At 39.1% G+C, this 20464-nt stretch overlaps 3 protein-coding genes across 4 annotated transcripts in view; 1 reads left to right on the top strand and 2 right to left on the bottom strand.

Moving 5' to 3' along the window:
- Positions 1–463: 463 nt before the first annotated feature.
- On the top strand, positions 464–2428 carry tsr2 (TSR2 ribosome maturation factor). The gene is made up of 5 exons (XM_056729514.1): positions 464–577; positions 812–902; positions 986–1077; positions 1168–1323; positions 1402–2428. Exons 1-5 carry the CDS (start codon positions 479–481, stop codon positions 1525–1527), a joined length of 564 nt encoding a protein of 187 aa, XP_056585492.1. The 5' UTR covers positions 464–478; the 3' UTR covers positions 1528–2428.
- Positions 2429–2655: 227 nt separating this feature from the next.
- On the bottom strand, positions 2656–15366 carry srpk3 (SRSF protein kinase 3). The gene is made up of 16 exons (XM_056729677.1): positions 15289–15366; positions 14771–14882; positions 12996–13384; positions 12723–12831; positions 12486–12573; positions 12319–12406; positions 10638–10744; positions 10267–10432; positions 9654–9679; positions 6417–6588; positions 6062–6268; positions 5569–5666; positions 5351–5458; positions 5119–5188; positions 4089–4181; positions 2656–3357 (listed from the first exon to the last, which is right to left on the bottom strand). The coding sequence occupies exons 1-16, from the start codon at positions 15302–15304 to the stop codon at positions 3173–3175; spliced, it is 2034 nt and encodes a 677-aa protein (XP_056585655.1). The 5' UTR covers positions 15305–15366; the 3' UTR covers positions 2656–3172.
- Positions 15367–15908: 542 nt separating this feature from the next.
- The window catches only part of plxnb3 (plexin B3), a 53793-nt gene continuing 49237 nt past the window's right edge, over positions 15909–20464 (bottom strand). For both annotated transcript variants that reach the window (XM_056772875.1, XM_056772876.1), the window contains exons 30-35: positions 20232–20392; positions 19931–20078; positions 19545–19609; positions 19342–19417; positions 18940–19014; positions 15909–18861 (exon numbers count right to left, since the gene is read on the bottom strand). In XM_056772875.1, the coding sequence (XP_056628853.1) occupies positions 18757–18861; positions 18940–19014; positions 19342–19417; positions 19545–19609; positions 19931–20078; positions 20232–20392 (630 nt within the window). In that variant the 3' untranslated portion in view covers positions 15909–18756. The remainder of the gene's footprint in view (positions 18862–18939; positions 19015–19341; positions 19418–19544; positions 19610–19930; positions 20079–20231; positions 20393–20464) is intronic.

Here is a 20464-nt window from a genome sequence, read left to right as displayed (position 1 = left end):
TTCCGGGTTAAAGTGGGAAGTATCGAATTTCCGAGCGCTAGGTCCGACACACTAAATCCTTGGTGTTTCGGGTCAGATCACCACAAAGACTAAAGACATTAACAAGACACCGCAGTTGTATTACAACCTCTAGTGAAAAGTGCAACCTCAGTACGGTAGCTTTAGCGCCGGAAGTGCCGCCTTCCGGTAAAAAGTGCCAATCATCACTCTTTAAATAAGATTTGAGGTAAATACTATTTGAGACTGCTGCTAAACTGTTCATTTGCAATAGCTGGATCAAACGTTTTCGAGCACAATTTGAGCTTAAGCTTCAGTACACTTGATATAATTTGCAATTGTTGGTGTGAAATATGTTGTTTTATTGTGATTTCCGCCGAATGCGGAGACTTTCCTTCAAGGGACTTTATCCAATTTCAACGGTTTCTGTGATTGATTGCATTTGCCTGGTGACATCTCAGAGGCGCTCGCTCGACTGTTCATGTCTGGTGGTTTAAAGATGGCTCCGCTCGCATCTTCAACACGTGAACTGTTCTGTGAAGCAGTTCGGGCGGTATTAGAAACGTGGCCGGTGCTGCAAGTGAGTGAATAAATTGTCATCTCATGTCCCCAAAAAGGCATTTTTATGACAGTATTTGTATGTGTCCTTTTAAGAGAGATTAAATCGATTAGTTTATGAGTTTGAAACCACACCGCTATTCGGTTAGCAAGTTAGCTACGCAACGTATAAATAAACAAGAAGTGAATGCAGATGAAACGTATTAGTATAATAGAGTTAATAAGTGCGGGAATAATTGACTATATTTTCTTTCAGATCGCCGTGGATAATGGGTTTGGTGGCGCTCACAGTCAGCAGAAGGCAGACTGGATGGTGGATGTGCTTCAGCAGTATTTTAATGATAATGGTTAGAGCTGTCAAATGACTTTCAGACATCTTTCTGTGACATGATGATATCAACAGACAACGACTGTGTTTTTCTCTCTGCAGTTGACCTGCAGCCGTGTGAAGTGGAGGATTTTATCTCCGACCTGATGAATAATGAATTTGACACTATGGTAGATGATGGCAGCTTGCCTCAGGTGAGTGTTGACTGAGAGTGTGCAGACTGCCCGTCACATCTTTCACGTATTTTTTATGATTGATTTCTGTTTTCTGATGTCCAACCTCAGGTGGCACAGAAGGTGTGTTTGATCTTCCAGCTGTGCGAGCGAGGTAAACTGACAGATGTCAGAGAACACATCAGCCAACTCTCTCAGAAAAAAATTGCTGGCCGGGCAAAAGCAGCACCTGCAGGGGATGATGAGGAGGCCAGTGATGATGAAGAGGTGTGTGCACTTCACGTTTTTTTGTTTATATTCAGTCGCTTTGAGAATGTGAATAAATAATCTGGTTCTTTTTCTCAGGCTATGGAGTGTGATGGAGAGGGACCGTCAGTCAGCAGTACGGCGCTGAAGGAACAGTCTCATCCTCAGGCCGTGAATAATGATGAAGAGGATGATGGATGGACGGTTGTGAGCAGGAAAAAATGACTCGATTTTTTGGAATGTGTAACGAGTCTGTTAAAGACATTTAAGGGATTTTCTGCCGCTCTTGGATTCTTGTGAAACTCATGATATGATTAAGCTGACTGACGTCCTGTCAGTTTAAAAGCTCGGACTGACTTCAGCCACTGCAGCTTCTGTGCAAAAGTTTTTATTACCTCACTGCATCTGGTGGGGAAGTTTTTCATGAGTGTCTATCAAATAAGTCCGAGTTACACATGTATTGGCTGTAGTCAGGTCTTACCCAATTTATATGCGCTTATTAGGTAATTTACCATGACAACTTACTGGCCTGTTTGTCTTTCTGATTTGATGGATCCCTGTTATTTATAACATGGTCCTTTATCACCCCCTTGTGGCCATATGTTACATATCACCACAACTGTTGGAGAAAGCAGGGAATTCATTGGTGGATTTTGATTTAATGTCATGATTTCTGTTGTATGCTGTGCGCAATTGACTTAATTTGATTTAACAATCCTCATCTTGAAGGACTAGATCACCTCAAAATGTCCAGAATTTATAAAAGAATTCATGGAAACCGATTGGTCAGAATGGTTGTGCCATATTTACTCCAATCAATGGGAAGTGTGAACCATTTTAAGTTGATATCGTTTACTTTTTAATAGTTTTCATGTGTTTTGCTGTTGTCATTTATTTCAAACTTTATATGACATTAGTCGGAAGCATTCTACCAACAATAGGACGCTGCACAGTTGACAGGAGGATGTGAAAAGCTCAAGCTTATAACGAATTAAAACTAAATAACTCTTTAAAATGGTTAAAACAATCAATTTGTCTAGCCCATCTCATCAGAAGAGAGCCCAAAATCCATTATTTGCACCTCATGACTTTTTTATTTGATGGCTAAATAAAATATTTTTGTGGATTTGTTTTGTGAAACATTTTCTGTAAAGCAATATACATTGGGAAAAAGTGCTGTAGAAAAAATATAAATGATTCGAAGGAACTGGGACTCAACTTTTCAAGCTTTAGAAAATCCATAGCTGAATTATTATAGTAACCTTCTTTGTACATATACATTTATGTATTTAATTATTGACATATTTAGCATTGCTGGTGTATATTATAGCGAGACCAAATAATCTGACATCATTTCTATATCATAGTGGTTCTTTATTCTTCAGTACAGGGTTTAAGATCTCAAGTCTTTATTGAATTCAATCAAGTATTCGTTCAGAGTTCTGCATGTTCACAAACAACAAGCATTCCTCACACATATTGGCAGACAAATATAAAAAGGTGAGGGTGGTTTTTTTCGTTTCGTTTTTCTGTTTTTGCAGATGGCATGTCAAGGCACTATTTTAACATATAAATATGTGACCCTTCTACACGATTAGATGACAACACAATAAAAACATCTGACAGATTACAGACATTTTACCCCATCATGAACAAAGTCCAAAGCCTCATTAAATATATATTTATATACTGTATATACGTATAAAACCAAAAGTTTGAGGTTCTAGCTAAGTGTGTGTGCTCAGAATACTCGCCATCTTTGAGCTTTTGCTCTGGAAGTTGGACGTGTACGGCTGTAGACCTGTAACGGGTGTGACCTAAAGGATGCAGACCGCACAAATGCAGTGAAAATGTGTTTTACGGGAGAGGGTTAGGAATTCATCCAGGGGTGCTGTAGACACTTGGCCGCAGTGGCGCGGTTTTCTGGCAAGAAGTCAAGCATGGTGAGCAAAAAGTCGCTGAACTGTGCCGCCTGATCCAGTGGCCACTCGTACTTCTCCAGTAAGACCTCGAACAGTGCCCAAGGCTTCAGGTTGGCGATGTGTCGCAGCTCACCTACACAAACACACACAATTCAAACTCATGCAAACTCAAGGACGGCACAACTGGCAAACGTCAAGGTGGCCTATTTTCCATTATAGTAAAACAATTGCTCGGTGCTGCATGAAAGTAAACAGAGAATGAGGATTATGGTCAGAGAATTTGGTGATTCACCACAGAAAAATTCAATTTGAAGTGTGGCCATTAAAACTTATCACTGAAGTTAAAACAGTTAAACTAAGGCTTGATGTTGGAGAAGATGAGAAAAAACAGATGAGAACTATAATTATATATGACACCATTTCAACAGTCCTGCTGCTCACAAGTGTTTCGTCCACATTTCTCAGCGGATTAGTAACCAAACGCAGACACTTTGCTAATGGGCTGATCTTCTTCACGGCTGCGCTGAGCTAATAATATCCTAACATATCATCATGGCACTGGAAAACTGTGATAGAATAACCGCTGCTCTCATAAAAGTGTTCACAAAGCCTTGATGCCCTTTACAGCTTTAAGTTGCTTTAACACGACAAACAACATGTTTTTTACTTGAAGGAAACCAGCAAATGGCAGTAATTAAATCAAAAGTTCAGGGATGTGCAATCCTGCTTCAGTTCATAATATTCATGTTAATATTCACCCTGTTTACCTGCTGTTGATCAGGACAGGACTTTATATCATAGTCATATCTGTGACTTTATCTCATAAATGTACACTTTTAGACTGTTTATTTCAGTAAATCTCACCTCTGCGGTTGAAATATTCTCTGGAGTATCTGCCTGAGAGGGCGAAATGTGGAGGAATGGTGCCCAACAGCTCAATGATGTGAGCTATGTGATCTAGAAAAAAGGAAACAATATCACAAAAATCGTTTTAAAAACTACTGTGAATAATCATTATAAATATCGCTGCTGTCCTTCTGCATATTTTGTGATATTATTTTTTGCCATTAATCATTATCATTAGTCATCTTTTTCTATCAGTCACTGGGGTTATCTAACCAATAAAAAGTATTCAAAAGTGCTTGTCAACTTTAAAAATACAGTAACAATTTAACATTTATTTACTAAATTTATTTAAAACACTGTAAAAAAGACACGTTTTACATAATTTAAAGCGTATTTTTAACGCAATATTTTGTGAATAAATCAAGTAAAATTACCTCAATTATTTAGGCACGTCACATGATAAACTTAAAAAAATAAATACTAATTTGAGCATTGGAGTTAACTTCTTGTTCTTTTTTAACCTCAGTTTAACATTTATTTTTGTTTAAAACATATATAATGTACAAGTAAGCTAAGCGTTGTCTCACTACTGGCATTAGCACCACCAACGATGAATGTAGTCCCACCACAAAATCATAAAGTAAAGAATTGAGAGTTGAATTCGCTCAATAATTTGTGCATTTAGAATTCCAAGTTTTTTTCTATAATTTTAACTTAAATTTTGGTTAAAAAGCAAGAAAACAATTTTATTAAGTAAAGTTTACTCTATTCATTTCATGAAATCTACTACGACACAGAATCAACTTTTAAAATGACTTAAAACTTAAATCTCATACTTTTAGGAGCGCAGAATATGTTTGTGATGGAATATTACCAATTTTTATTACAGTGAATTATGAAAATATTATATCTTGATGACAGTTTATATGTTTTTTATATCTGGAAGCTCCGAAAAGGCAGAACAATATTGACTTTACTTTGGCTATCCTATCTGTCATCTCTCTAAGGTCAAATTCATTTCATCATTTTACAAGCCAGGATCTCTGACCTTCATCTCTAGTGTAGTCCTCTCCTGAATGAGGTTCAAACAGATAATCACCGGTCGCCAACTCGAACGCCTGTCGAGAAACAATCACAACATGCAACACCTTTAGAGTAAACAGAATTGTTCAGATACGGATATGCCAAACAACAAGTAACAGCGGTTACAATGGTTGCAAGGTTTTTCGTTGCAGTGGGTTAGTTTGATGAACGCTGATTAGAGATGAATGAGTTCATACCATACACCCAGTGCTCCATATGTCAGCAGGTGGTCCGTATTCTGCTCCGATCAGCACCTCCAGAGCTCGGTACTGACGAGTCTGGATGTCCTCTGTAAAGTGCTTGTGCTGAGAGACAAAAGATTTCCCGGCATCAACACAGCTTTTTAAAATAATTCAAATATGTGTAAATATTTCAGAGCTTGTTATTTTACAAGCAGGGAATAAGATGTGCTTACCACCCAGCATGCATTGCCAAGATCTGCAATCTTAATGTGTATCTTGTCCGCATTCTGAGGGTCCAGAGGATTCACCAAGAAATCAGCAGCAGAGAACGCTGGGAAAAAAACAGTGACGACGATAAAGATGTAAGGCTCAACTCACATCAGCTCAAAGAAGTTCATGTATGTGCTGCTTATTCTAGAGGAACGCAAACGCTGTGATGTGACGTGTAGTAAGAAGATGGCAGCAGTACGTTTGTAAAGTAAAACACTGTACGAAATCCCAAAATCAGCTAAATCATATCACAGAAGCAACACCGTACACATTTCAAACTTGAGCTTGAGCCAAAATAAAGGATGCCCCCTAGAAATTTCACCCATGGTATTTCACTTCAGACAGGGCTGCAACCAAACAGACTAACAAAATGTCATTTCAGGGTCGATAACACACAACTGCCCATAACTGACAACTGTAATTGATCAAGATCCTTCAGCAGACAGCATCACGTACAGTTGGGCGATAGCAGCGAGCGTTCTGTGGAGTATCCCGACAGAGCGGACACAGCTGACTCAGAGGTAGCAGACAGGAGGGATCCAGACAAGCCAGACAGAGCAGAACCGGAACTGGAGAAATCCAGCGGTCCACAGCCATTACAGCTCTCCTCCAGCCATGATGAGCCCGACTCTGGACTGCCTTTAGACGGACCGTTACCATTCACTGTAACACACAGAGAAACATCATTTCTGAAGGATGCAGGAACATTTAACACCAATAGGTATAGACAAAGTGTTTCTCATCAGCCTGTGACTGGCCATCTTCTCATCATTATAAAATAAGTAAAGAAACATCACGCAATTCTGCTTACTCTGTGTGTTTTCTTCATCCTCTTTTGCATCCTCGCCGAGTCTCCAGGGCGCTGGTCCAGAGTCCAGCTCCTCCATCCTCTGAAGATCCAGCAGTCTCTCGTCCAGCAGACGCTGCTGCCGCTTTGCCTTCCTCTTCAACTTCTTCTTCTTATTCTTTGACAATTTACCCGTCTAGACACACACACACACACAAGTGGAAACAGAGAGTCAGGGGAGAGATTTACAGCATCAAAGTGCTGAGCTACAAAACTACAAAACCAAACTGCAGATCCATAACACCTCGCAGGAAGCCACATCAACACGTGCAATTAGGATTCTCATTAAGTTGAATGAACAAACTCATCTCATCAACTTCGAGAGGATTACGGTTGATCTGAAGGTGTTGTTACTGTGGTGTTTGCCAAGACAAGAGTGGCAGATATTAGTGCAAAAATTGGTCTATCATTGATGTTACGTTAGGCATAAATGATACCTTATTAAAACATTCTTATGGAGGACGTTTTTAAAGATGACTCATTATTTAAACATAACACAGAATTGAGGAGAGGACCTGTGCCATGAATATGAGTGAGATTCCTGCTTAGCAACACCCTGGTTACCAACTACAGCACCCTAGCATCATGGCAGTGAGGTTAACATGGACAAGCCATCCACACAAATGTAGTTTTGTTTGACTGCTCTTACAGAAACTACTGTAGAATAAGGTTGGTGTGGTGTAGCTATAAGGTTTATAGTTCAAGCTGTAAACCCCTCAACTAGTCATTTTCACATCATCGCTAAGTATACAATGATGCAGCACATACAGAATTCTGAAGAGGGGGTTATCTGACACCGCTGTGCCATTTCCTGCTCTGGGACTATTTTGGGATGGCAGCTCTGTTGTTGGATGGACCCGTGACCCGTCCACCCTACTAAAGCTTACTGGACTGACCTCATGAACTCATGAACGTCTGGCACTGTCTGTAAAAGCAGTGCTGAGAGTTATAAATGACACCTCCTGGAGTTAATATATTTATTAGTGGAACAGGACTTTATTCCAGGTGTTGTGCTTCCGTTACTGTACATCAAATAAGTCCAAAACTTCTAAACCTTGACTTTTATAAACGCTGAAGTCACTAACACGTAAAGAGCAATGACCGATAACATCTTTAGTTCCTCTAGTGAGGCTACTGCTTACAATCTAGAATGCATTTGCCATGTGCATTAAATTAGAAATTTAGCTGCATCTAGTGGAGAGGTTGCGAATTGCAACCAGTGGCTCACTCCAACCCTCTCTTTCGAAGCACTACGGTGGCTGACACAGAACTGAGATGTAGTCATGCTTTCACTTTTTGCCGAAGGTGATCACACATTTATGAAACATGTTCAGTAGAGCAGTTTGTCCGTTTAGGGCTACTGTATAAACAACATGGTATGTAAATAGCTCATTCTAAGATAATAAAAACATATTGTTTCATTGTCAATAGATCCTCTTAAAATTACTAGCGATGCACCGAAATGATGCAGAATAAAAATTAAACACTTAATACCAAACATGGCTTTTCGTATTTCTTCTTTTATTGGGCCAATTTTTTATTTGCATGAACCGAATGCTCAAAATGCTTTTTATATTTTGTATTGATTTCCAACATATTACAATACAACTTAAAACTTGAGCAAAACGAGTAGGCCCTTCTTGAACAGCCTATATTAGGCCTATGACTGACTGCTGAAAGACTGTACTGTACTCCTTACCACTACAACAAAACACTTCATTAAAAAGTGTCATTCAACATTATAAACAAAAAATATGACAAAACGACAACTTATCATCGGCTACATTGCAAAATGATTTAAAGAAAAAGAAAACAATCCATTTAAATAAAAATTCTGACCGACAACCATTTCAGGTCACGTCTCTCTTCCAAACCCGCCCACAAAAGCTGACTGTCACTGTTCTCTCAGAAGGTCTTCTCGTGGTTGGGATGCACAGAACATACTTTGATAAGTTGTTTGGTCACGTTACATGGAATTGTGTGCACGCGACAACTTCCTGATGTCAAAGGATGTCGCGAGCAGCGGGGCTACAGACCGCCCGCTCCAGTCTGAACTACACAAGTTACCGACCAATAAAGACGCTTTCATTCAGAAATTTACTCCGGCGCAGCAAGTTCTCCCTCTCTCTGCGCTGGTTGATGCTTTATCATATAACACTACATAGAAAGAACACGCAAATCATTTATAAGTCATTGCTAGAACATCTCAGAACTTTCACAGGTGAAGAGTAAATCAAAACGCAGAGAAAACTACATCAAAGTAAGACATAATAAAGTGAATATGAATAACATACAGCAGATCATGGATTGGATCAACTTTAGGCACATTAGCAGTTCTTCACTTAAAATACGATAACACATTAACATAATACGGCTTAGTGAACCACGACACCATTCATATTTCACATACCAGCCTTCCATGAAAATATATCTCAGCTATCTTTTTCCTCTTTCCAATTGCAAATTGCTTTTATGTCATTCATCTCATTTATATTCAGGAGAGAGAAAAAAAGTGACAGTCATTCCTGAAATCGCGCTCAACCACGAGGAGGTGCCTGAGGTAAAAGCAGGACACAGGGAACACATTCATGACGTGAGGAAAGATAACGTTCCTGTCTGAGAAAAGCTAACAGCAGACGTCTACTCTCGATAATGTCGTGTTAAACCTTTCTTTAAAAGAGTAAAAGGGGAAATAACAGGCAGATGATCAGGCTGAAGAAGGAGCTTGTTTGATTCCCCAGCATGCAAAATCCTTTAACAAGGTCTTATGATGTTAGTAAAGAATTCACAGTGTAAAGTCAGCACATGTGTGGGGCGGCACAGACCTCGACACCAAATCCACTGATGGGGTGAATAAAGAAGAAAAAAAAATCAAATCGAATGCACTGCAAGCAAATATGTAAATGTCTCTCCATATGTAGCTCGTGTGTTTATGTGTTCATTAAATCAGGCGTATAAAATGTTTATCAGTACCAGACAAAATCCAACAATAAAAAAAAGCACATTTTAAATGTGAAACGACCGCTTTCCCACATCAGTGGATCTGGTCTCAGCCGTGTACATCCCGCACCTTTCCCAGTCCTTCATGCCCATATATCTAAAGGGGCGGGGGTGAGTTAGGGGTCAGCAGGCACATGTGTCATTTCACCAGGACAATACTACATCCTCTCTGTATTTCAGCAGGCACAGCTCTCAACGTACCTGTTTTTCCCTGGGGGCCGTGCTAACTGCCGTCAGAACAGAAGAGAAAAGAGGGAAAGGACAGAAGACCATGATAATAAATACAATAATTACAAACGAAAACAGAGAAAGAAAAGATAGGACACAGTTAGAAACCAAACGGACAACAGCAAAGAAATGAGAAATGATGGGCTTCATATTCACCAGAAGCAGAGGAGAAATGACCACCAGCATGCACATCCATTCATCAGCACATTTCTAAGCAAACTCATCCGACAGATTTTTCATCTACAAGATCTTATTTGTTCAACTAGCATATGTCCATGACTATTGCAAAAGCATGTCAACACGCACTGAGGTTCAATTTCTTTCAGCGAACTAAAGATACTTTCCAAAGAAGACACTATTGCAATTTTTGGATTAACATTTGTACATGCATACTCAAATCACTTCTAATGTATTTAAGCTAGTCCGGTTTTTGGGTCTCCCTGGATTCTGCCACTTCTCCACACATTATATAATCTATACACTTTCAATATCGTCTATTTTGTAATGCATCTATTATGTAAGCAAAAATATGTCTTACATAAGCCTGACTTGAGTCACACGACCAAACTGAATTTTATAGACATACCGGAGGAACCGGAAGGAGGCGGAGCTCCAGCTTTCTGCCATAACGTGGCTTCGGCGGCCAGCCGTCTCACGTACACCTCATTCACATCCAGCAGGATGTTCTCTGGCTTTATATCTGTGTGGATGATCTTGCATTTCGTGTGCAAGTAATCCAAACCCTCAAGGACCTGGAGGAGAGAAAAAAGGAAAAATGAGGTCCGAATCATATCTGATGAAACATTGAAACGCTGCTTTAGGCTCAAGTGTGTTCAAGTGCAAGAGTAAAATAATTGTAAAAAATTTTTTAAAGGCTGAAGTATAATCCAATTAGTCAAGATATCTAATTAATGCAGAACTTTTGTTGGTTTTAATCTGACTGTATTTGAGACTCGCCTGTCTGAGAATGCTCTTCACACAGATGAGGGGCAAACCCATGTAGTTTGACTTAATGATCCATTTGAGAAGCTGGTGACCGAGCACCTCCAGTACCATACACACATCTTACATATCAGAGAGTCAAGGAAGAAAAGAGCTCCGGGTGCAGATCAAACACACATGCTGCTTTAAAAGTGTGAATATGAAAAGGTAAATCGAGTGCATGAATGAAAATTCAATGTGTATTAGATAAAAGTGATTTGAATAAGATGCAAAAAAATACTGTAGGATGGGGAGACTGTATTTGATTGAATTGTTATATCAGAGCTGTTGAATGTTACACTTGTATATTCCAACGTGTTTCATGAAAACTAGGCTGTCAAACGATTAATCGCATCCAGAATAAAATTTTATGTTTACATACTATATGTTCATGTACTGTGCATATTCCTTTTTTTTGTAAACACATTCATGCATTTATTGAATAAATATGTAAATATAATATACACTTTTGTAAATATGAATAAATTAGGGCTGTAAAACGATGACTCCCGATTAATCGCGTCCAGAATAAATGTTTGTGTTTACATTATATACGTCTTTGTACAGTGCATATTAATTTTGTACTTATAAACACATACATGTAAACATATCAAGGAAATATTTTTAAAAATAGTATACGTACTTATATTTATAAATAATTCAAATTATATAGAAAGGTTTATTAAATAAATGCATGTATGTGTTTATAAAAACAACATTTATATGTACTATTTCTTCTAAATATATGCACAGTTCCACAGACATACATTATGTTAACATAAACCTTTATTCTGGATGCGATTAATCGCAATTAATTGTTTTACAGCCCTAAAATAAATACATCTAAATATTTCCTAATATACGTATATGTGTATTATACATACTAAATTATCATGCACAGTGCACATACAAACATTGGGCCTCATTCAAGAAACATTCGTAAATATGAAATTCCGAGTAATTTGAGCGTAAAAAGGACCTACACGTATTTGAAGTCACAAATACTTCGAAAACATATGATTTCGTAGTCAAATATGTTTATGTTAATGAATACCAATCATTCCTTAACAGGGCGCATGTTCGCTCATTGACAATTAGCATAATAGTTGGCCAATGTAGTGTTTGTCCCGCCTCTTCTCCACTGTGATTGGACGACTGTGTAAAAAAGCACAGTGACGTGCTCTGCTTTTTACCCAAAGTTAAAAAATAATCAAAAATAAAAGACACGGCAAAAAAACTTGTGAAATATTGTTATATTACACAGTGCATCAAAATGCAGTGTCATCAGTTTGTCTGAAGATTACAGAACGACATGACTCATGTGCGGTTTTACGCACAATTTACACATGGTATGAAGCTTGTGTACATTTTTTTGGCATCAACCAACATTTTGAAAATACGAACATTTTAATGAATCAAAACATTTATGTAAGAATGACTTTACGAACGATCTACACAACAATATGTTGTACACGTGTTTCATGATGAGGCCCATTATGTAAACAAAAATTATTCTGGATGCGATTAATCGCAATTAATCGTTTGACAGCCCTAATGAAAACCAATGTTTTTTTGTAAAATAACACGCAGTCATAAATCATGCACAAAGCGACAGGGACATTGATAATGTAAAAAGAATGATGACCACAAAGGATACGAACACCGTTGACGCCAGAGATTTTAAAATCATCGATGAGCTGAACTATCCTCTCACGTTTAGTGTCTGTGGGGTCACTGTCTCTCACCTGAAATAAAAATCAAATTGGTCCAAGATGCATACCATTGCAATCAACGTGTTTTCATGGATCAGATTCTCACACTTACACATTTCAGTAGTTTAATCTCATCCAGAGCTGTTTCTGTGTAGTGCTGGGCACTTTTCACCACTTTAAGTGCAACAAATCGTTTCCGTCTACAAACACACCAAAATCATCAAGCTCATTCATACGCATAATCTGACATCAAGGCATAATGGGGTGATGGAGAGTCATCTAGTACCAGGACAGCAGTTTAACCTCGGAGATTAAGATTAAAACAGATTCTGACATGTAAAGTACTCACTGTAGATCCCAACACAGCCATACAGTAGAGAAATGACCCCAGCCCAGTTTTCTGACCACATGATATCTGCCGTTAAACAGATCTCCAATCTTCACGGGATAATAGCCTCCTAAACAAGAGACAAAACCGGATTATATAAACCTAAAACAAAGTTATTTAACCAGACTATAATGCTCCCGAGTCGTAAAATCTATGCCTTGCAAAACAATAAAAAACATAAACCGTAAAATCCTCCCAACCCTCATCCCTCTTTTTTTCCAATGTAAATCATACCTTTACAGTAATCTGACGGATTCTCTTGCTCCTCATCATCTGACCCGAGTAATTCAACCGGCGGCGGGGAAAAGTCTGGAGGGGGAGGGCTCAAAGCCTGCGGTGGCGTTGTCTGATTGGACAGGGCCTGTGGAGTGGGAGGAGTTGTGGAGAGAACCGAAGAAAGGCCAGGTGAATGTGCGATGGGAGTTGAAGGGCTTCCTGCGGATGAGACTGTGCAGGCTGACGAAACCACTGGTATGGCAACGGAGTGTGGGAGGGGAGCCGGAGGCTGGAGGTCTGGGGGGCTCTGGGAGAGGTTTAACGGGGGCGTCGGTGGTGAATCTGGAGGCGTGGCAGATCTGTGTATGGTGAGAATGTGGCACAGTTCATCGGAAGGGATCTGGGATCTGTAGGGCAATAAATTAAAACGAAAACGTTTACACGTCACAGTGACTTGTTTACATAAACAGTTCGACCCTTTACAAAATGTAGCGTGTGAGATATCTGTAGTCTAGCACAAATGTAATCATGAGGTATAGCATGTTACTATTTATAATCAAGTATTGCAGATGACACTCCATAAATAATAAATGAGCAGTTTTTTTATGAGCCGTCTCCAGTTGTGGTGTCTGGTCCTATGGCTTCAAGGGACAGTTCTCCCAAAACTTAATTTCTTTCATATTTATTCACCTTCGGGTCAGTCAAAACCCGCATATGACTCTTTCTTCACTGAACACAAAAGAAGATATTTTGAGAAATGTGTTGGTTTTGTGTCCATACAATGGAAGTCAATGGGGACCAGTGTTGTTTGGTTACCAACATTCTTCAAAATATCTTCTTTTGTGTTCTGCAGAAGAAAGAAAGTCAGACAGGTTTGGAATGAGAGTCTATGCTCCAAGTCTATGCTATCATCATACAGTCTTAATGTAAAGCCGCTGTAATCGACCAATGAATTTATTTATTAATAATAAACAACAGCATCAAAGATTGACATGAATAACTACATTTAGCAACATGTAAGCACACCATTTAAATGCGTGTCATTTCTTGTTCTGTTCTACGTGACATAAAATGTAATGTAAGCAACTACTGTAAATATAATTTCTTCTTAGAATATGATCCTAACACGTACAGTATACTGTACATCTGCTCTACACATTTGCATACTTCTGAAATGTTGTATGACCTGTTATCATTTACCACAAATACATCACGTACAGTTTTTATTTTGTGTTAACTGCGTTTTATTTAAACTAACCAGACAAATTTAGTGTGTGTTCGAAATCAAAATAGGAGACCATTTTTTTTGATCATTGACGGGACAGCTCACCCAAAAATTGTGTAATCTTTTTCTCACCCCAATGTCATTCCAAACCTGTATGACTTTCATTCTTCTGCAGAACACAAAAGAAGATATTTTCGAAAAAATGTTGATAAAATTGATTGGACCCCCATCCTTGACGTCCATTGTGTATAGATACAAAAACAAAACATTTCTCAAAATATCTTCTTTTGTGTTCCTTTTGAGTCATGCACCGATTTTAAATGACAGGAGGGTGAATAAATAATGACAACTTTTAATTTAGGGTTAACTATCACTTTTACACGATATATTAAGTCTATTTTTCACATTGTTTTCACGGATGTGTTAAAATAAGCTCGACATGCATGTGCAGAGAGGAGGGCCATGAGTCAATATGTCTATCTGAAGAAGTGACTCCCATGGCCACCCTCCTTTGTATTTTTAGCAGCAACTCAGAGCAGAAACTCAGATCAGGATCGGACGCACTCACCCCAGCTCCAAACCAGAGACCCCCACTGCTGCCCCTTTACGGTGCTTCTTAGTCTTCTTCTTGGGCTTTTTGCCGTGATTGTGCTGAGCAAGGCTGTTATTACTGGTGGTTACTATCAGAGAGAATATATCACATTATAACACATTTAGACACGGCGCTCCAGCAAACGCACCCCCACCCCCAGTCACTAAATATACGCAAATAACGTAATGGAGGGCAATCCAACAACATGCATGACCACATCGAGGGTTTTATTCCGACAGCAGCGTATTAAAGTCATGCATTCATCAAAGAGCCATTAAATACTTCAAACGAAACAACAAATCACTGGAAATGAGATTCTGTACGCGTGCTCGCGCTTAGCTCAGTCGCTAACACGGGCTCCAGTTATCAAAACAAGCGTCATTTAAACCGCCTGACGTGACGACACACTTTTGTTTATACTCAACACGCATAATTATGAACATGTGAACATATCGACGGTTCTTTGGTAGTATTTGAATATAAAACATTCTCACCGTTCATCGATATCATCGGGACAGCTGTCACCGCGCGCACGTTAACGCAAGGAAGCTCTGCGCATGCGCGCTGCGGCCGTACTGACAGCAGCCCGTGTGTGCGCGAGGAGATTCAGGGAGGAAGATGTCTAGCTTTATGGCTCATAATAAAGTTATTTGCAATACATATTATGAATATGTGTATACATATTTGTTTATATCTTAGAAGAACAGTTCGAATATATCAAAGAATTATCTTTCACTAATGCTACTTATTCCTACTTCAGATGTTTTGAAGCCAAAAATGTATGCATTCATTTTTTACAAACAAGCAAGCAATCATATTTGGTTTATTTGCCCAAAATGTAATGAGATGGACACTATCTTTATATTTTGTTGTGATTGCTGGCTGTAAAAGTAATTGCCCTTGGGAAAATAAAGATAACCTTGACTTCTTCTATGACATTGTGAAGATAACCTTTATTTTTGACAGTGTAGACCGAGACACAACCAAAAATGTATTAATATCGAGTCAAAACTGATAAAATAAAGATCTCAAGTTCAAGCGTCTATTCTTTTTTAGGAAAGCAAAAATGTGGGTGCACGGTCAACAAATGCACAAAATAAAAACACAATCGTCATCATTGTTAAAATTATAGCTTTATTTTTTCCAGATACAAATTTCATTTCACTCATTTTAACGTTTCAAATCGGCTCCCAAATACTCCTCAACGAAGGGAGTAAATCTATCCAATTTGAAAAAAAGACAGAAAAAGAACATGTTCTCTTGACAATATGTACAATCACATATACACAATTGTTAGCAAACTATACACAATACAAATACAAAAGAGTAAGTCTTGGGTCCAAGTTCTCTTTTAAGCCCAACTTCATTAGAAAATGATCATATACAGTATTTTTTTACCCTTGTATAAAAAGTTGTGTAAAACCCGGTGCTTTATTCACACCCACGATCCTTCACACAATGGGCTTAATTGTATATCTGCAAAGATAAAAAGCAGTACTTCACACGACAGGTCAAACAGTAAATTGTTGTAGTCTGTACAAAACGTTGCTTCGCTGGGTTAAGCAGTCCCTCTGCTTTCTCTCAGAGAATTGAGTGTAACAACAGGAGATTTCAAAACCTCACCATCATCTACAAAAGCGCGACTAATACTTACAAACTCACATGCACGCACACACACACGCATCTCATTCGTAGACAGACACGGAGGGCTACACTTGTGTTTATGAGACTCATGCACTCATAATGCAGACTGTGGAGCGAACCTTCCGTAAACCACGTCAATCAAAAAATCCAATCAAATCTCAAGCATGCATCGGTCCATAATCCTCAACAAAATATCAAGAGGCCAATAAACACACATAGGATAAGCAAATGAATACGCTTAGAGTTATTGTTTACCGTTTTAAAAACACAACCCCGTGCATACATTAGTATGATGAAGCTTGACAAGCTCAGAATCGCATAAACAAATGCAGGATCAGAGAAATACATTTGATATAAATGTCCGGATAGCATCTCAACCGTATAAAGTAACAATCAGGGGTTTAGCGGAGACCCTTTTAAAGATAAATGAGAAAAAAACATCCCCCCATTTTTTACATTAAAGACGCTGCTGTTGAAATAAAAACATTATGGGTCAGCCAACATGTAAACACAAAGTGCTTCGGGCAAACACAATTCGTGAGCAAATTTAACAAGCAGAAAAGAGTCACAAAACACAGTTTAATGTCAACGCTAAAATAATTACAATTTACGTCTTCGTCATCACCTTTGACATAAGTCATGGTGAGAACAGATCAGTGTGGTGAAGTAAAAATGAATCAGGCTACATAAGAGCGCTTTGTCCTGAATCTGGGCCCTGTGATCCTGAGACACACGCGCTTTCGCCCAACACGGCACAATTCATCTCCAGATGTGACCCTGATCTTCACAAATCTACAGGCAACAGAGTTCATCGACTCCTCCATTTGGCAAGTAATGTCAAGCATGTGTACTTGAATTGGCAGACATTATAAAACGTAACAAAGAAGGCACATTTGGCATTGGTGTATAAATAAGCAATATTTACAATATAATAAGTTAGTATCTATTCAGTGTACGATATACACATCTCTCAAGTCTGCTTTTCAAATCACTGAAACGGGGCGAAACGCAATTAAGATCTCTTCGCTTTTCACCCTAAAATCCACCGATACAAACTGTCCCAGTTTCCTTTCAATATTTTCTGCACATCCCAGCTGCGCGTCTTTGAATTTAATTTGAGTCACATAATGCGTGACATTGTGTCTTACAGCAGCGTTCTCTCTTTAGCAATCGAATACCGAGCAGACGTTACAAGAATCTCACAAACCCTGTCAAGAACATGTCTCTGTCATATTTCAAAATCAAGAGAAATGAAAAATATATCTAGGATATAATTAGGCTTATTTTGAGTATTACTTTGATTTCAGTAAAAATGGTTCTTAAAATGCCCTTTTCTTAATTCAAAAGACAATTTCTTCTGTGAAATAGGACCTGGACCATTTGGGAAACCGTATAGAAACAGGCACCCTGATGTGAGAATAAATATAGTGCTACAAACCAGAATTCAGTCCCAAAGGTCATACTGTTGAAGCATTTTCATCTCCGCGTGTGAAAATCTAGACATTTGAGATTCTAACAACCGCCGAAAACCAAAAATTGTGATCAGTCATTTTTTTGCATGCACACATAAAGCTACACAACGGCGTGCAAGACAACTTTTGTGCTCTTTTAACTCGTGGCACTTACGCACGAAGACATTACAACTCTACAATGTTCCAATGTAAAAGTTGCAGATATAATACTTGTACTTTGATCTGCTATACTAATGTGAAACGTTAGGTATAAAAGGTCAATACCGCACGGCCATGGACACTCTTTGAGTCTTGAGATTTGAAAATGAAAGAATATGGATTAAGATGAACATTTCCGAAACAAAATACTTAACACAGAAAAACCAATAAACAAAGGCCGACATGATTGTAACGCTTGAACGGAGGTCTTCATGTGGCAGTCTGTGAAATCAATGCCGTGGATTTGATCGCTTGAACAGAAGAACGGTAGAAAATGTCTCCGTAGCATTATGAAAATAAACATGGGGTCAGAAAGTTCGAATCAAGTAAACTTCACATATTCGCCAGCTCCTTTCAGCTGAAAAAACACCACGTTAACAAACATGCACTTACACACACACTTTCATTCAGTTGACACTACTTCCAGCAGTCCAAAGCCCCAGTCTAAAAAACGTTCCATCTCTGAAAGTTTAATTAGAAGGAAGTGACATTTACATCACTTCCTGTTCCCTTTTGAAGAATTTGCAGAATGTGAGATGTTGTGGAAGCACGCAGGGAGGAGTTTGCAGTTGAATGATCAGTCAATACTTAAGAAAAAGCATTGATTGGATTCCTAGATGGGATATTGATGAGCCTAGAGGTCAAGGCCTAAAGGTCAGTGACTTTGTTCTCCACCAGGGCGGCGACCTGCTGGAGCCGATAAGCCAACTGCATCTTTTGCCCCGCTGCATCCTCTTCCAGAGACATGATGATCTACACACAAACATCCATTAATGTGAGAAATACAGACATTTAACACAACAGGAAAAGGTGAATGATTCACACACTGACCTGATCGTAATATTTGTTGATATACTTGTACAGCTCATGCAAAGCCACCAAACTGTTCATCTCTGATGCAAAGCTCTACAAACACAAGAATGAAATAAGTCAGTTTTAAAATATCAGATAGAGCAACGATACTCATGTCTGTGGCAAATTCTAACTATAAGCAATAGTAAAACACCAGGCGACACATGATGATTCTTGGTATTACAAGCAAATGTAAATCAAATGTAAAAAAGGTAAATCAGACCTTGTAAATGAACACTGTCCTGGCACAAATTAGTTTGTTTAAAAAAAGCTCAAAATCGTTTTCATAATAACATCCACCCAGCTAAAATTGCTTCCAGTTTACAATTACGTTTACTTCTAAAATAACGAGAAAGGTTAAAAAACAGTCCAAGTGCTTACCCCTGACAGCTCTGTGAGAGTGGAGTTCATCTCTTGGTAACAACCGGACACAGCGTTGTGAATATCACCGTAGTACCTGCAAAATACGTGACGCGTTAATATAAAATATATGAGGCAATGATAGGTCGTGATTTATGTGACTTCCTGTTTTTGCTTTGACGCGTAGTATAAATGTTTTGCTTTGATGAAAAATGCTTTCTCACCTCTCCACTAGCTGCTTGTATCGTGGAATTTCTCTGGCGTACAACAACTTATTTACAGGCGAATCCTGAAGGACAGAGAAGCAGCAATACGATGTTTAATACTTTCATAGGGTCTCTGGATTGACCACACTTTCTTTTCTTATTTCCACACTCACGGACACGCACAGACACACACGGACACGCACACGCACACGGACACGGACGCACATACGGACACACACACGGACACACACACGGACACACACACGGACACACACACGGACACACACACGGACACACACACGGACACACACACGGACACACACACGGACACACACACGGACACACACAGTCACTCATAATGAGGTCACAGCTGGAGCGGTCACGAGGTTAATTGCTGTACTGACCCGGCCCACTTTGTGCTCAGATGTAGTGCAGGAATCAATGAAGGTCTGCGCGATAACGGAGAGGACAGCGTCGACGCTATCTGTCACCTGCACGTCAAAGACGAACTGAGGATTCTTTAAGATGTTCACCCAGAAACGCAGAGGTAAACTGAAGGTGGAGAAGACAAGGGTGCTTATGAACAAGTGTTCTGACCAATGAATAAAAAAACATTTTCTGAATCAGCATCATCTTTTCAACAAAACGATCCTTTATCTCAAAAACACGTTTGTAGATCCAAGTGATCGCGGCGGTTCTGCTAACCTGTTTGTCTTCCAGATGTGCACCGTCTCTGGGTCGTCAATACCGTGTTTTTCTGCCATGTCGTCCAGAAAGTCAAAGAAGAATCTGACGGCAATCGGTGGAGGCCGTTTTGTGCTCAGTATGGCTACGAACACGTCATCCACAAACTTCTGCAGAGTGCCCTGAAGAAACGTATTTATAAACACAGATGAGCTTTCAATCATACAGACAGTCACCAGACCTTGTCCGGGCCT

Source organism: Triplophysa dalaica, chromosome 18 (genome assembly GCF_015846415.1).
Source record: "Triplophysa dalaica isolate WHDGS20190420 chromosome 18, ASM1584641v1, whole genome shotgun sequence".
NCBI lineage: Eukaryota > Metazoa > Chordata > Actinopteri > Cypriniformes > Nemacheilidae > Triplophysa > Triplophysa dalaica.
This window is presented reverse-complemented; position numbering and strand designations above follow the sequence as displayed.

What these genes read in the sequence shown, in the direction of transcription:
- tsr2 (XM_056729514.1), top strand. Translation starts at nt 479, where the DNA reads ATGTCTGGTGGTTTAAAGATGGCTCCGCTCGCATCTTCAACACGTGAA. An exon ending in GCAGTATTTTAATGATAATG is followed by an intron (nt 903 to 985) that starts GTTAGAGCTGTC and finishes TTCTCTCTGCAG; the next exon opens with TTGACCTGCAGCCGTGTGAA. An exon ending in AGGCCAGTGATGATGAAGAG is followed by an intron (nt 1,324 to 1,401) that starts GTGTGTGCACTT and finishes TCTTTTTCTCAG; the next exon opens with GCTATGGAGTGTGATGGAGA.
- srpk3 (XM_056729677.1), bottom strand. An exon ending in CTCTGGCGTCAACGGTGTTC is followed by an intron (nt 10,745 to 12,318) that starts GTATCCTTTGTG and finishes CTGATATGTAAG; the next exon opens with ATGTGTGTATGGTACTGGAG. An exon ending in TGAAGAGCATTCTCAGACAG is followed by an intron (nt 10,433 to 10,637) that starts GCGAGTCTCAAA and finishes TCTCTCCTCCAG; the next exon opens with GTCCTTGAGGGTTTGGATTA.